At 41.3% G+C, this 10,861-nt stretch overlaps 1 protein-coding gene across 1 annotated transcript in view; it reads left to right on the plus strand.

Moving 5' to 3' along the window:
• Positions 1-6,911, plus strand: part of STARD3NL (STARD3 N-terminal like) — a 63,406-nt gene extending 56,495 nt beyond the window's left edge. Inside the window, exons 8-9 of the mRNA XM_019958710.2 lie at positions 3,067-3,142; positions 4,313-6,911. Of these exons, the coding sequence (XP_019814269.1) occupies positions 3,067-3,125 (59 nt within the window). The 3' untranslated portion in view covers positions 3,126-3,142; positions 4,313-6,911. The remainder of the gene's footprint in view (positions 1-3,066; positions 3,143-4,312) is intronic.
• The last annotated feature ends 3,950 nt before the right edge of the window (positions 6,912-10,861 follow it).

The raw sequence follows: 10,861 nt of genomic DNA on the forward strand, positions 1-10,861 counted from the left end.
AGCACGGGTTCTCTTGGGTTTCCGTTGAGTTTGTACCCAGCTTCAGGCAAGCATATGCTCGCTGCAGCCTTGACCATCACCTCAAACCAGCAAAGACTCTGGGCCTTATGCTCACACACAACTGTTGCACCACTGCATTACTCCTCACCTCAAATGAAAGGAGCTCCTTCAAATGTGTAAATCTGCTGCCAGTCCTTACAGCCTGCCATATGTGGAAGAACCTTCATACCATGAAGCTGAGTGATGGGAGGTGGAGGAACAATATTGTTATCTCAGTTCTGCAGTTTTTCAAGCACTTCTCACAAAGTTTCAAGCCTTAGGTTGCCTCCCTAGCACTGAATTTGCTGTTTGGTTCATTAGTTTTTATAATTCCTTTTCGGAGAAGACTGGTTGAACTCGTTCTTTGACAATAGCCAGAACACCTTAGTAGCTTTCACTTTGAGATTAGGGAAAGCATATGTATTATTGTGTTTTAAAAATTTGACTTTATTTAGGACTTCCCAACGGAGAAGGCAATGGTACCCCACTCCAGTACTCTTGCCTGGAAAATCCCATGGACAGAGGAGCCTGGTAGGCTGCAGTCCGTGGGGTCACTAAGAGTCGGACAAGACTGAGCGACTTCACTTTCACTTTTCACTTTCATACATTGGAAAAGGAAATGGCAACCCACTCCAGTGTTCTTGCCTGGAGAATCCCAGGGACGGTGGAGCCTGATGGGCTGCTGTTTATGGGGTCGCACAGAGTCGAACATGACTGAGGCGACTTAGCAGCAGCAGCAGCAGCAGCAGCAGGACTTCCCAATAGTTCTAAAGCATGTCAGTTTATTGTGGCTTGAATGCCGTTACCCTCACAGGTGGAAAATGAGCCCGGAAACAGGAAGACTCCATGTGATCAGCTTCCTTAGACTCCTTGCAAGCGAGATGGCAGTTAAACCACCCTGGAGTCTCTAAGATTTCCGGCAGTGTAATAAGCTGGGAAGTGAAGCCTTCCTGCCACTGTATCTTTATGTATTTGTTTTACCACAAACCTAATCTGAACGATATGACATTTGTGAGGTTTAGGTGTGGGACACAGACTTTTCTTAAGCTTCTTTGGGGGTTCATTCTTCTGTGCCAGATTCGTTCTTGGCTATAATCCAGGCAGACATTCTCCAAAAAGTGCCCTTTTTTAAAAAAAAATAAAATCATTGGAATATAGTTGATTTACAATGTGGTGTTAGTTTCAGTTGCATAGCAAAGTGCATCAATTATACACATATGTAATATCCACTCTTTTAAAGATTCTTTTCCCTTATAGGTCATTATAGAGTATTGAGTAGAGTTCTGGGTGCTATATAGTAGGTCCTTATAAGTTATCTATTTTGTGTATAGTATTGTGTCTGTGTCAGTCCCACTTTCCCGATTTATCCTGCCCCCCAATTTCCCTCCTGGTGAAAGTGTCCTTTTTGAACTGTATTATGTGGTAAGAGTAAAGTGACAGTGAGGCAGGCTGCTCTTGTAGGTTAGTAGGTAACATCCTAGCCTGCTCCCTTCGTCTCCTCACCACCGTCTTTAGTTCCCTTCCCTAAGTATGAGAGGAATGTGTAATTGCTATAAAAATGTGAAAAGAACAAAAGTAGAAGATAACTGTCCTTCAGACTATTCAGCAACATTAGTATTGACAGTTTGTTTCTTTCTACTTTGTGTTTGTAATTTACATAATGTGTGTTGGCTATACTGTCTATATTATTTATATCCTTTTTAAAAAGTTATAAAGTCACTTTAAGTTTACTGTAGAAATTTTGGAATATCCAGAAATGTACATAAGTCACCTGGTCTTTTTTTTTCCTAGTCTTACTGATTCATGCTAGTATATAAAGTTATAAGTTTTTATCAAATACGATCTTATACTGTATTTCTTGTTATATATTTGCTTTTACTTTTATTGCATATACATTTCCCATGTTGTTATGTACTATAGAATTATATTTCCATGAAATATAATAATATAATATTTTTCTACACTCAGACATTAGATTTTTCTTCTCATTTTTAGGGGGAAAGTCTCATAATGGAAAAAAGTGTTATTTCCTCAAGGATATATCCTAAGGATATCATCCCAGAATAATGACTGGGTCAAATTCAAGAATACTAGAAGGTAGAGGCTTCCCTGTTGATCCAGTGGTTAAGACTCCATGCTTCCAATGTAGAGGGCATGGATTCGGTCCCTGGTCGGGGAACTAAGATCCCACATCCTGCATGTTGTGGCCAAAAAATGAATAAAAATAAGAATTGAAAAATAAAGTATGTTCTTAAAAAAAACAATAATAGAAGAGAAGGCAATGGCACCCCACTCCAGTACTCTTGCCTGGAAAATCCCATGGACGGAGGAGCCTGGAAGGCTGCAGTCCATGGAATCGCTGAGGGTCAGACACGACTGAGCAACTTCACTTTCACTTTTCACTTTCATGCATTGGAGAAGGAAATGGCAGCCCACTCCAGTGTTCTTGCCTGGAGAATCCCAGGGACGGGGGAGCCTGGTGGGCTGCCGTCTCTGGGGTCACACAAAGTCGGACACAACTGAAGTGACTTAGCAGCAGCAGCAGCAGCATGCAACACTGACTCAGAATGGTTGTAACTATGGTTGCTGAAACAGCACACAGTGGTGACTTTCAGCTTGCCCCATACTTTAGACTCCCTCTCTCACTCACTGAATACAGCCATTTTTCAAATACGTATATGAAGTTATTTATACCAAAGAGATTTTCACTTGAAAACCAGGTAAGCGTTTCAGCAAAGAAGCAGAAAAGGAGGAGCAGTGGATAATAGTTCTTGGTCTATGTGAATATTTTTAGGAGAACATACATGAAATCCATTGGACAGATTAGTGTGAATGATATTGAAAGGTTTTCCTTCTATAAGATATAACATAAAACTATTTTACAGTTTCATTAACTCAGATCTCTTGTGGATTAAACACAGTAGCCCTCATTTAAAATTCTATGCACATATATTAAATGTTAAAGAAATCATTTGTTACTGTAATTGAATGTGGTACTTTTTCTCCTTCCCCTTCTCTACCATCTAGGATCTGAAAATGAAGCTGAAGAAAAGCAGGACAGTGAAAAACCACTTTTAGAACTATGAGTAAGACTTTTGTTAAAGTAAGTCTTTGAAAATGAAACTGTTAATAGCGAAGTAGTTAAATATGGAGCCTTCCTTCAAGTAGATTCAAAGTTAAATTCAGAAAATGTGAGAGTGATTATAGTTATATTTCTCCTAATTACGTGAATTTGTCAGGCACATTTTATTATGTAAAATCTCTGAACATTTTCTAGGTATAAATTGGCAGAGGATGAAAACTACGTAAGAGTCCCATATTTCTGAATAAGGGTGACTTGGTTCATTTTTGTTTATTGTAGCCAGAGTGTCTCCATGTCAGGCATGATTTAATGACAAACCCTAACTTCTGAGGGCGGCAAGGGCAGCAGTCCCGGGAGGTAGTACTGCCCTTGTCTCCACTGGCAGGGAAGACTGAGGGTGAGTGACTGGTCCAGGGTCCCACAGCTGGCAGGGGCAGGGCCAGGACTCAGGCGCCCCGTCTGTACCAGCATCCACCCTGGTCCGCACAGGACGGTCGTCTCTGGAGGGTGTTGGAGCTTCTGCGATGACAGGTGTGGTCCAGTCACAGCAGTCGGGCTCCACGTGCCTCCAGGTCAGGGCACATTGTTCAGTCCCTTCAAATCATCAAAGGAAACATTTCAACCTCACAAATATGAGCGAATAAACAGTCAGTTGTAAAAGCTGTATTTCTGCTTAATTATTTAACCACAGAAGGAAAAGAATAGACCTTAAAACTTCATCTGATAAAAAAATAATCTGTTAACTATGTATAGTGAAGGATGTTAACTTCTGTAGACTTATTGTGGTGACCATTTCAAAATATATACAAATATAGAGTCATTATGTGATATAACTTAAAATGTTATTTATCAATTATATCTCAATAAAAAATAATGAAATAAAATTTTAAAGCAGGAAAAAGTAGTGCACTGATTCATAGAAGGTGGGCGGTTGGCATAGAGTCAGATATGCCGGCAGAGGCAGCCAGAGTCCTGGTATTGAAGGGCCTGCATCAGTGGTATCCACTGTGCTTCGGGCCCTTTTCCTACAACAGTGTTCAGACATACGACAAAATCGTGGGCATGTGAATAGTAGATCCTTTTCTAAAAGGCTTTAAGATCTTGTGTCGCCCCATCCGTGGTTTTTCAAGTGTAGCATTTTGCCTTTTTACGCTGCATCTCAAATATTGTTGTGTTCTCTCTTCTTCTAAGTGTGAAAAACCTTCATTGAAAGTCACCAGAAAGAAAAAGGAACTGGAGATGGGGTCTCCCTATTGAAGGTTGAAATGGTGACATCCACTGCTGACATTATTGAACGGCTAGTAAAGCATTTATTTATTGTAATACCTCACAGACATGGTACCATACCCGCGTCCATTTATGTTACCTGCCTGTGGCTGGTAAGAAATGTCGTGGTCCACCCTATGTTCAGTGAGACGGGATCTGACCTGTCAATGAATAGTTGCAGAAAGTCTTGTGCTATGTTCCTAATCAAAAAGACTTCTTAATATATTGGAATAACACTTTTTTAGTATGTAAAATATCTTTTTATTTTGATTTGCAGAATGGAATTTTTTTGTCTCATGTTTTGAATTTCTTTTGTATTTCTTTTTTAACTCCCTACATTTCCCTTATGTTTTTTAACTCATGCACATTCGCTGTTTGTACAATTTTAAAAGGTAATAAACTCCAGCATATCAAAATGATTAGTTTTATTTTTCCTGTTTGCATTATGTATTTGGCCTAAAGTATTAGACTTACAAAAGGGGAACCTGAGGGATTGTGAATACATGTAGAAGTTCACCAGAGATAGAATCTTTCTCTTAGAAGAATGATCTAAAATAGTCCGAATACCCTTCTTTAAACCCTTTCTATGAAATTATTTCCCCTTGTGTTTAGTTAGCTTGAATCAAAATGAACTCAATTCTATTGTGAGCTGTTTTTGTTAAAAAGAAATATTCAACACAGTGCTTCATGGGAAGCAGCATGTCTATCAGTTTCCTGTCGTTATTCATTATGTCATTTAAGAACAGAAGTGCAGCTGGAGCTCCCTGGGAGCCTGGGGCCTCACCAGAAGGAGCACCTTATGTGGAGAAAGGGGGAGCTCCAGGGTCAGGCTGTGGACTAAAACCTCCAGCCTTCAATGGTGTCATCACAGTGAGAACGTCCTGTCCCAGGAGTGGACCCGCGTCTACACCACGATCACAACGGGGCCTGAGCCGGACATCAGTGTGTGACTTTAACCTAGGAAGGAGCTCTCCCCCTACACTCAGGGTGGACTAGTAGGATGTGGCCAGTCCTCCTGGGAGGGCAGGGACCCCAGATGTTGGCTCTCAGAGAAAAGACAAGAGGAAGGAAGGATGTGACTTGACTGTGCTGCAAGTTCAGACTGTGACAGCTGAAGCCGTGACCTCAGCCGTAGAGCCCTGCTTCCCTCTGGAGCCGGACGGATGGAGTGCAGGGCCTGGACCCCTGCTTGGACCTGCTGGGTGGGGAGGGGGGCCACCTGCTCTTCATGCTCATGTTGCTGAGCAGCCCTCTGCTATTCACCTTTCACACTGTCATCTGATTTACCATCTGGAAAGCCTTGCTCAGATTGACTCTCAAGTTATTTTGTCCCTGTAGAGGGCTTGGGTGACTAGTATATATGATACTCAGTTGCAGAGCTAGGTGACCCCAGGGCCTTCTGTATCTCGTTTCTCGTGAGGGAGAAAGCACATCTGCAGTCTTTCTATGTCACTGGGTTCGGGGATTGGGTCTCATTGTCACCGGGTCTACACTGAGAAAATAAAACCAAGACATATCAGCCTCACAGATCATGGAAGAGCACAGGTGGTTGGTGGAAGGAGTCCTGTGTTCCAAGGAGTCCTGTCTGCCCTTTCCTTCAGGGTCTTGAGGTGCAGCATTTGGACATCCTGAGAGGAGCTCATTGGATGAATTCTGTCTATAAAAGTGGGGAACCTGAACCCCCAGCCCAGAGTATGTGTGATAACAATCGCAAGACTGTGCAGAAGGACCTTTTATTCCATTAGCTGTGACCCTTTGAAAGTGAGCAAAGTTGGTTGTGGTTTAACTGTTATTTTTTTGTGACACCCCAGCTACACTTTGCAAAGATCCAACCAGTCAAGGCCAGTTTGACTTTGAGCGTTTTCCACGAATCAACCACACTTGACAGAGCACGTGAACAAAATTGAAACCTGAGTGGGTGAAACCCCACCAACCGTACCAGCACCCTCCTGCTGCCACTCAGGTTGTCTCCCCACCCCCACTGCCCTCCCTTTTCTGCACCTCCCAGGCCAGGGCTGCCCAGGGCGAGAGAGGCAGGAAGTTGCTGAGAAGTTGGAAACTACCCAGCACTGTCCTTGGGGCCCCGGCAGGGAAATCAGCTACACAAAACTTTGGGTGATTTGCAGTTTTTCCATCTTGCCTTCTATGCTCTCCCAATGCAGAAATAGTTTCAGATTGCTAAGAGGATGGCCAGGTATTTGGGCTAAGGATGCCTGATCACATTCTTCAGAACCAAGAAGACTAAATTAGATTTCTTCTTTCTTGTATCTGGTTGCTCTTCTTTTGTTTTGAGATCTGAACTTCTATTTGGTTTTCAAAAGAACTGGTTTCACGGAAGCTAAAGCAGATTGTAAGCAAACAAACAAAAAACACCTTCCCAATTTTAAAGGAGACAATGTTTTTTCTAATACACAAAAAGGATTTTCGAATCACGTATTTTTTTCACCCACGTGCCATGCAGTGAACTTTTTGTTTTGTCTGTATCTATAGAAATAGACACTTGAATAAATGAGGATGGTTATAATATGTGTTACTATTATTACTCAATAGAAAAAGTGATCAAAGGACATGAATAAATACTGCAGAGGAAAGGAAATCTGAATTGACTTTAAATATATGAAGAGATGCTTATCCTCACTCACAGGAAGAGAAAAGCAAATTAAAACCACAGTGAGATAAATGAAATATTATTTTTCACCTGACAAATCAGCAAAATCCTGTCCTATGACATCACACTCCTGGCATTAACCTACCTTATGGTATAGGTACGGGTTGGTGCTGTGTCCATCACAGGCAATCCTAAAGGAAATCAACCCTGAATATTCATTGGAAGGACTGATGTTGAAGCTGAAACTCCAATACTTTGGCCACCTGATGCAAAGAACTGACCCAGTGGAAAAAACCCTGATGCCAGGAAAGATTAAGGGCAAGAGGTGAAGCGGGCGACAGAGGATGAGATGGCATCACTGACTCAATAGACATGAGTTTGACAAGCTCAGGGATATAGTGATGGGCTTGGGGTGCTGCAGTTCATGGGGTTGCAAAGAGTTGGACACAAATGAGCAACTGAATAACAGCAACCATCTTGGGAAAGTTGGCCACTGCTGTCAAAATGACCCAATATACATAGTCAAAATAACACAAAACACTGTTATAATTTCAACATTTTTTGTAATAGCGAAAGAGTGGAAAAAAGCCAATAATATATCACGGGGGCATTTTGTAAAGTATTGTATATTCACCAGTGAAATATCACACAGCTTTCTATGTATCCCTAGAGACTGACATAAAAGAACCCTATGCTGTGTAAACGCAAAGAAGTGCAGAATAATGTATATTGTTTACTACCTTTGTGTATGAAGCAGGAAATTAGAGTATGTATTCATGCATATACATTTGTGTTTTATTTATTTACTATTTGTATGTTCATTTGAATTTGCTAAATAAATAAAAGCTAGAATGATGGAGAGGAAGTGGAAGTGTAACCTATAAGAGGTAGAGAGGTACATAACAGTGGTTGAAGCAAGATATCTTAATGCAGTTTTTAGTGTTTGTTGATTTTGATTCATGAGATGCTATAATCTAATGATTTAACTGGGGTTTCCTAGGCATAATAGTTTTCAAGTACACTTCTTAATTTTCCTTGTCTTTAAATAACTTACATTTTCGGGGAAGATGCATAGTAGTCTGTCATATGATATCCTTTATTTTTTAGTTTCTAACTGGGCATTTGGATTAATTTGGATTTCTGTAAATGGTGCTATAGTGAACCAACATCTTGGCACCTAGATCTTAGTACATATATTTTATTTCCTTAGGAAATTGATGTGTCAGTGGTCAGAACACTTTCCAGAGAAGCAAGTTCTACACTATAATGAGCCCTATGATGGTTCCTTGCTGCCTGAGATCTGAGCTGGCAACGTTGGAACTGTTTCAACCACTTACTGCCTCAGCCAGCTGCACATTCAAATTACTGAAAGAAAATTTTTTAAAGTCTGATGCCTGGCCTGTGATGAAGTCTGGATCTCAGTGGTTCTTCCTTCTCTTCCTTCCTTTTCTCTGTCTTTCCTTCCTTCCATTTATTTTGAGTTATAATTCACATACCATAGGTTCCCCCAAAGATACCAGCTATTATAATGGATAAAGCAGCAGGACTTAGGTCAGGCAGACATGGCCCATGTGGACTCTGGCACTGCTCCATGTTAACTTGGAGTACATTTCTTGTTTCTCTGGGACCTGGTGTTCTCATCAGCGAAATGAGTCATACCTGATCTGTATTTTAGTGAAAACATCAGACATGAAGCAAGCAAACTGCCCAGCAGAACTGATGCTCACTAAGTGGTAGGTACTTCCTGTAATTCAAAGAAAACTAAAGAAAGCAAACATACAGGAAGTAGCCTAAGAGCACATTACAGGAACCAAGAGCACATTACAGGGACCATGCATTTACCCAGATTCGTTCTCACGACTAATAGAAATAACTGAATTTCTAGCTTGTCAGCTGAGTTTTACCAGCTTGGTGTAGTATCTCTGCTGCTGCTGCTGCTAAGTCGCTTCAGTCGTGTCTGACTCTGTGCAACCCCATAGATGGCAGCCCACCAGGCTTCCCCATCCTTGGGATTCTCCAGGCAAGAACACTGGATTGGGTTGCCATTTCCTTCTCCAGTGCATGAAAGTGAAAAGTGAAAGTGAAGTCACTCAGTCGTGTCCAACTCTAGCGACCCCATGGACTGCAGCCTACCAGGCTCCTCCGTCCATGAGATTTTCCAGGCAAGAGTACTGGAGTGGGGTGCCATTGCCTTCTCCGGTAGTATCTCTAGTTATCTCTTTTTACTCAATTTCTAATTGACTATTATATAAGGCTTTGAATAAAGTGGGAAATCCTGTATTACTTAATTGTGACCCGCTTGATTGACAACAAGCTTTCAAAAACTGAAGTCTATGAGGGAAAGCATTCCAAAATAGTAGAGAGAATTCATAGTGGGAAAGACTTTGAGAATTATTGCCTTGGAGTTTCCTCTTTTACTCTTGAGAAGTGTATAAAGTGCTCCAATTCTGTAAAGACTATTGAGATATGAGGGTTTTCATGTGGAACTGTACTCATCCTTGCCTCACTTTTCCATTGCACACCTGCAGATGCAGACTGCTCTTGAGATATTTACTTTATCCAACCAAGTGTCATGGACTTTAGCCACAGAGGTCCTATTACCAGATGGAAATTCAGTGTATAAAAGCCTTTCCAGCATGAAAAATTTGGGGATGGGTTGACCTATGACCCTCTAATTGCACACCCAGCCTAGGCACAAGGAGAAGAAACAGATAAAAGGCAATTCTCTTCACCTGCTCTTAGCCTAATGAGGAAGGAAATTTTCCGTTTTTTTTTTTTTTTTTTTTGATAAGTGGATTTATTATCTTTCTAGTTTTTATTGGAATATAGTTGCTTTACAATGTTGTGTTAGTTTCTGTTGTATAGCAAAGTGAGTAAGCTTTACATTTTCATATATCCCTTCTTTTTGAATTTCGTTCCCATTTAGGTCACCACAGAGCACTGAGTAGAGTCCCCAGAGCCATACAATAAGTTCCCATTAGTCATCTATCTTATACATAGTATCAATAGTACGTGTCTGGCAATTGCGATCTCCTAATCCATCCCACCTTCCTTTCCCCCTTGGTATCCATATGTTTGTTCTCTACTTCTGTGTCTCTATTTCTGTCCTGCAAATATGAACCTCCAATTGAAAGTAAAAGTAAACATCTATTCTAGCAGCAACTAATGTAAAAGTTAGGAGCAGAGTTCCAGTAACCAGGCTGCTTGGGTTCAAATCCTAAGTCTCTTTCTTATTAGCTGTTTAACTCTGGTGTGTGTGTGTGTGTGTGTGTGTGTGTGTGTGTGCACGTGCGTGCATGTGTGCTAAGTCACTTTAGTCGTGTCTGACTCTTTGCAACTCCCGTTGCAAAGACTGTAGCCCATCAGGCTCCTCTGTCCAGGGGATTCTCTAGACTCTGTTCTATAGATGAGAAAGCTGAGGCAGAGAGGAGACAAGGAGGGTCTAACTCTGGGAACCCTCCTTAGCTCCTCTCTGCCTCAGTTTCCTCATTTCTAAAACAGAGATCATTGCATATGTCTTCTGAGAGTTCAATAAGTTAACAGATGCTAAGACAAAAAGCAGAAAGCCTTTGCTGTTATTACTTCATTGGGTTACTAATCACTGAATTTGTAAATTGCCATAGAAATCTGAAATGACTTAATTTGAACACCTGATTCTAAATATGGGTAAACCTAGGAACATGATGTGGTCAAGGAGACACGACACAGTTGGTTAGAACAGACCAGGAAGTGAAGGTTCTAACTCTTGAGGAGCATGGTGGACCTCTGGTCCAGTGTTCCCCTATACCACATGGTAGCTGTGCTATAGTGGAAAAGGACTGGACCAAACTGATGTATGCCTTCCTGCCACCTCAGAAATGCACCTG

The sequence above is a fragment of the Bos indicus genome, chromosome 4, assembly GCF_029378745.1.
Source record: "Bos indicus isolate NIAB-ARS_2022 breed Sahiwal x Tharparkar chromosome 4, NIAB-ARS_B.indTharparkar_mat_pri_1.0, whole genome shotgun sequence".
NCBI classification, from domain to species: Eukaryota; Metazoa; Chordata; class Mammalia; order Artiodactyla; family Bovidae; genus Bos; species Bos indicus.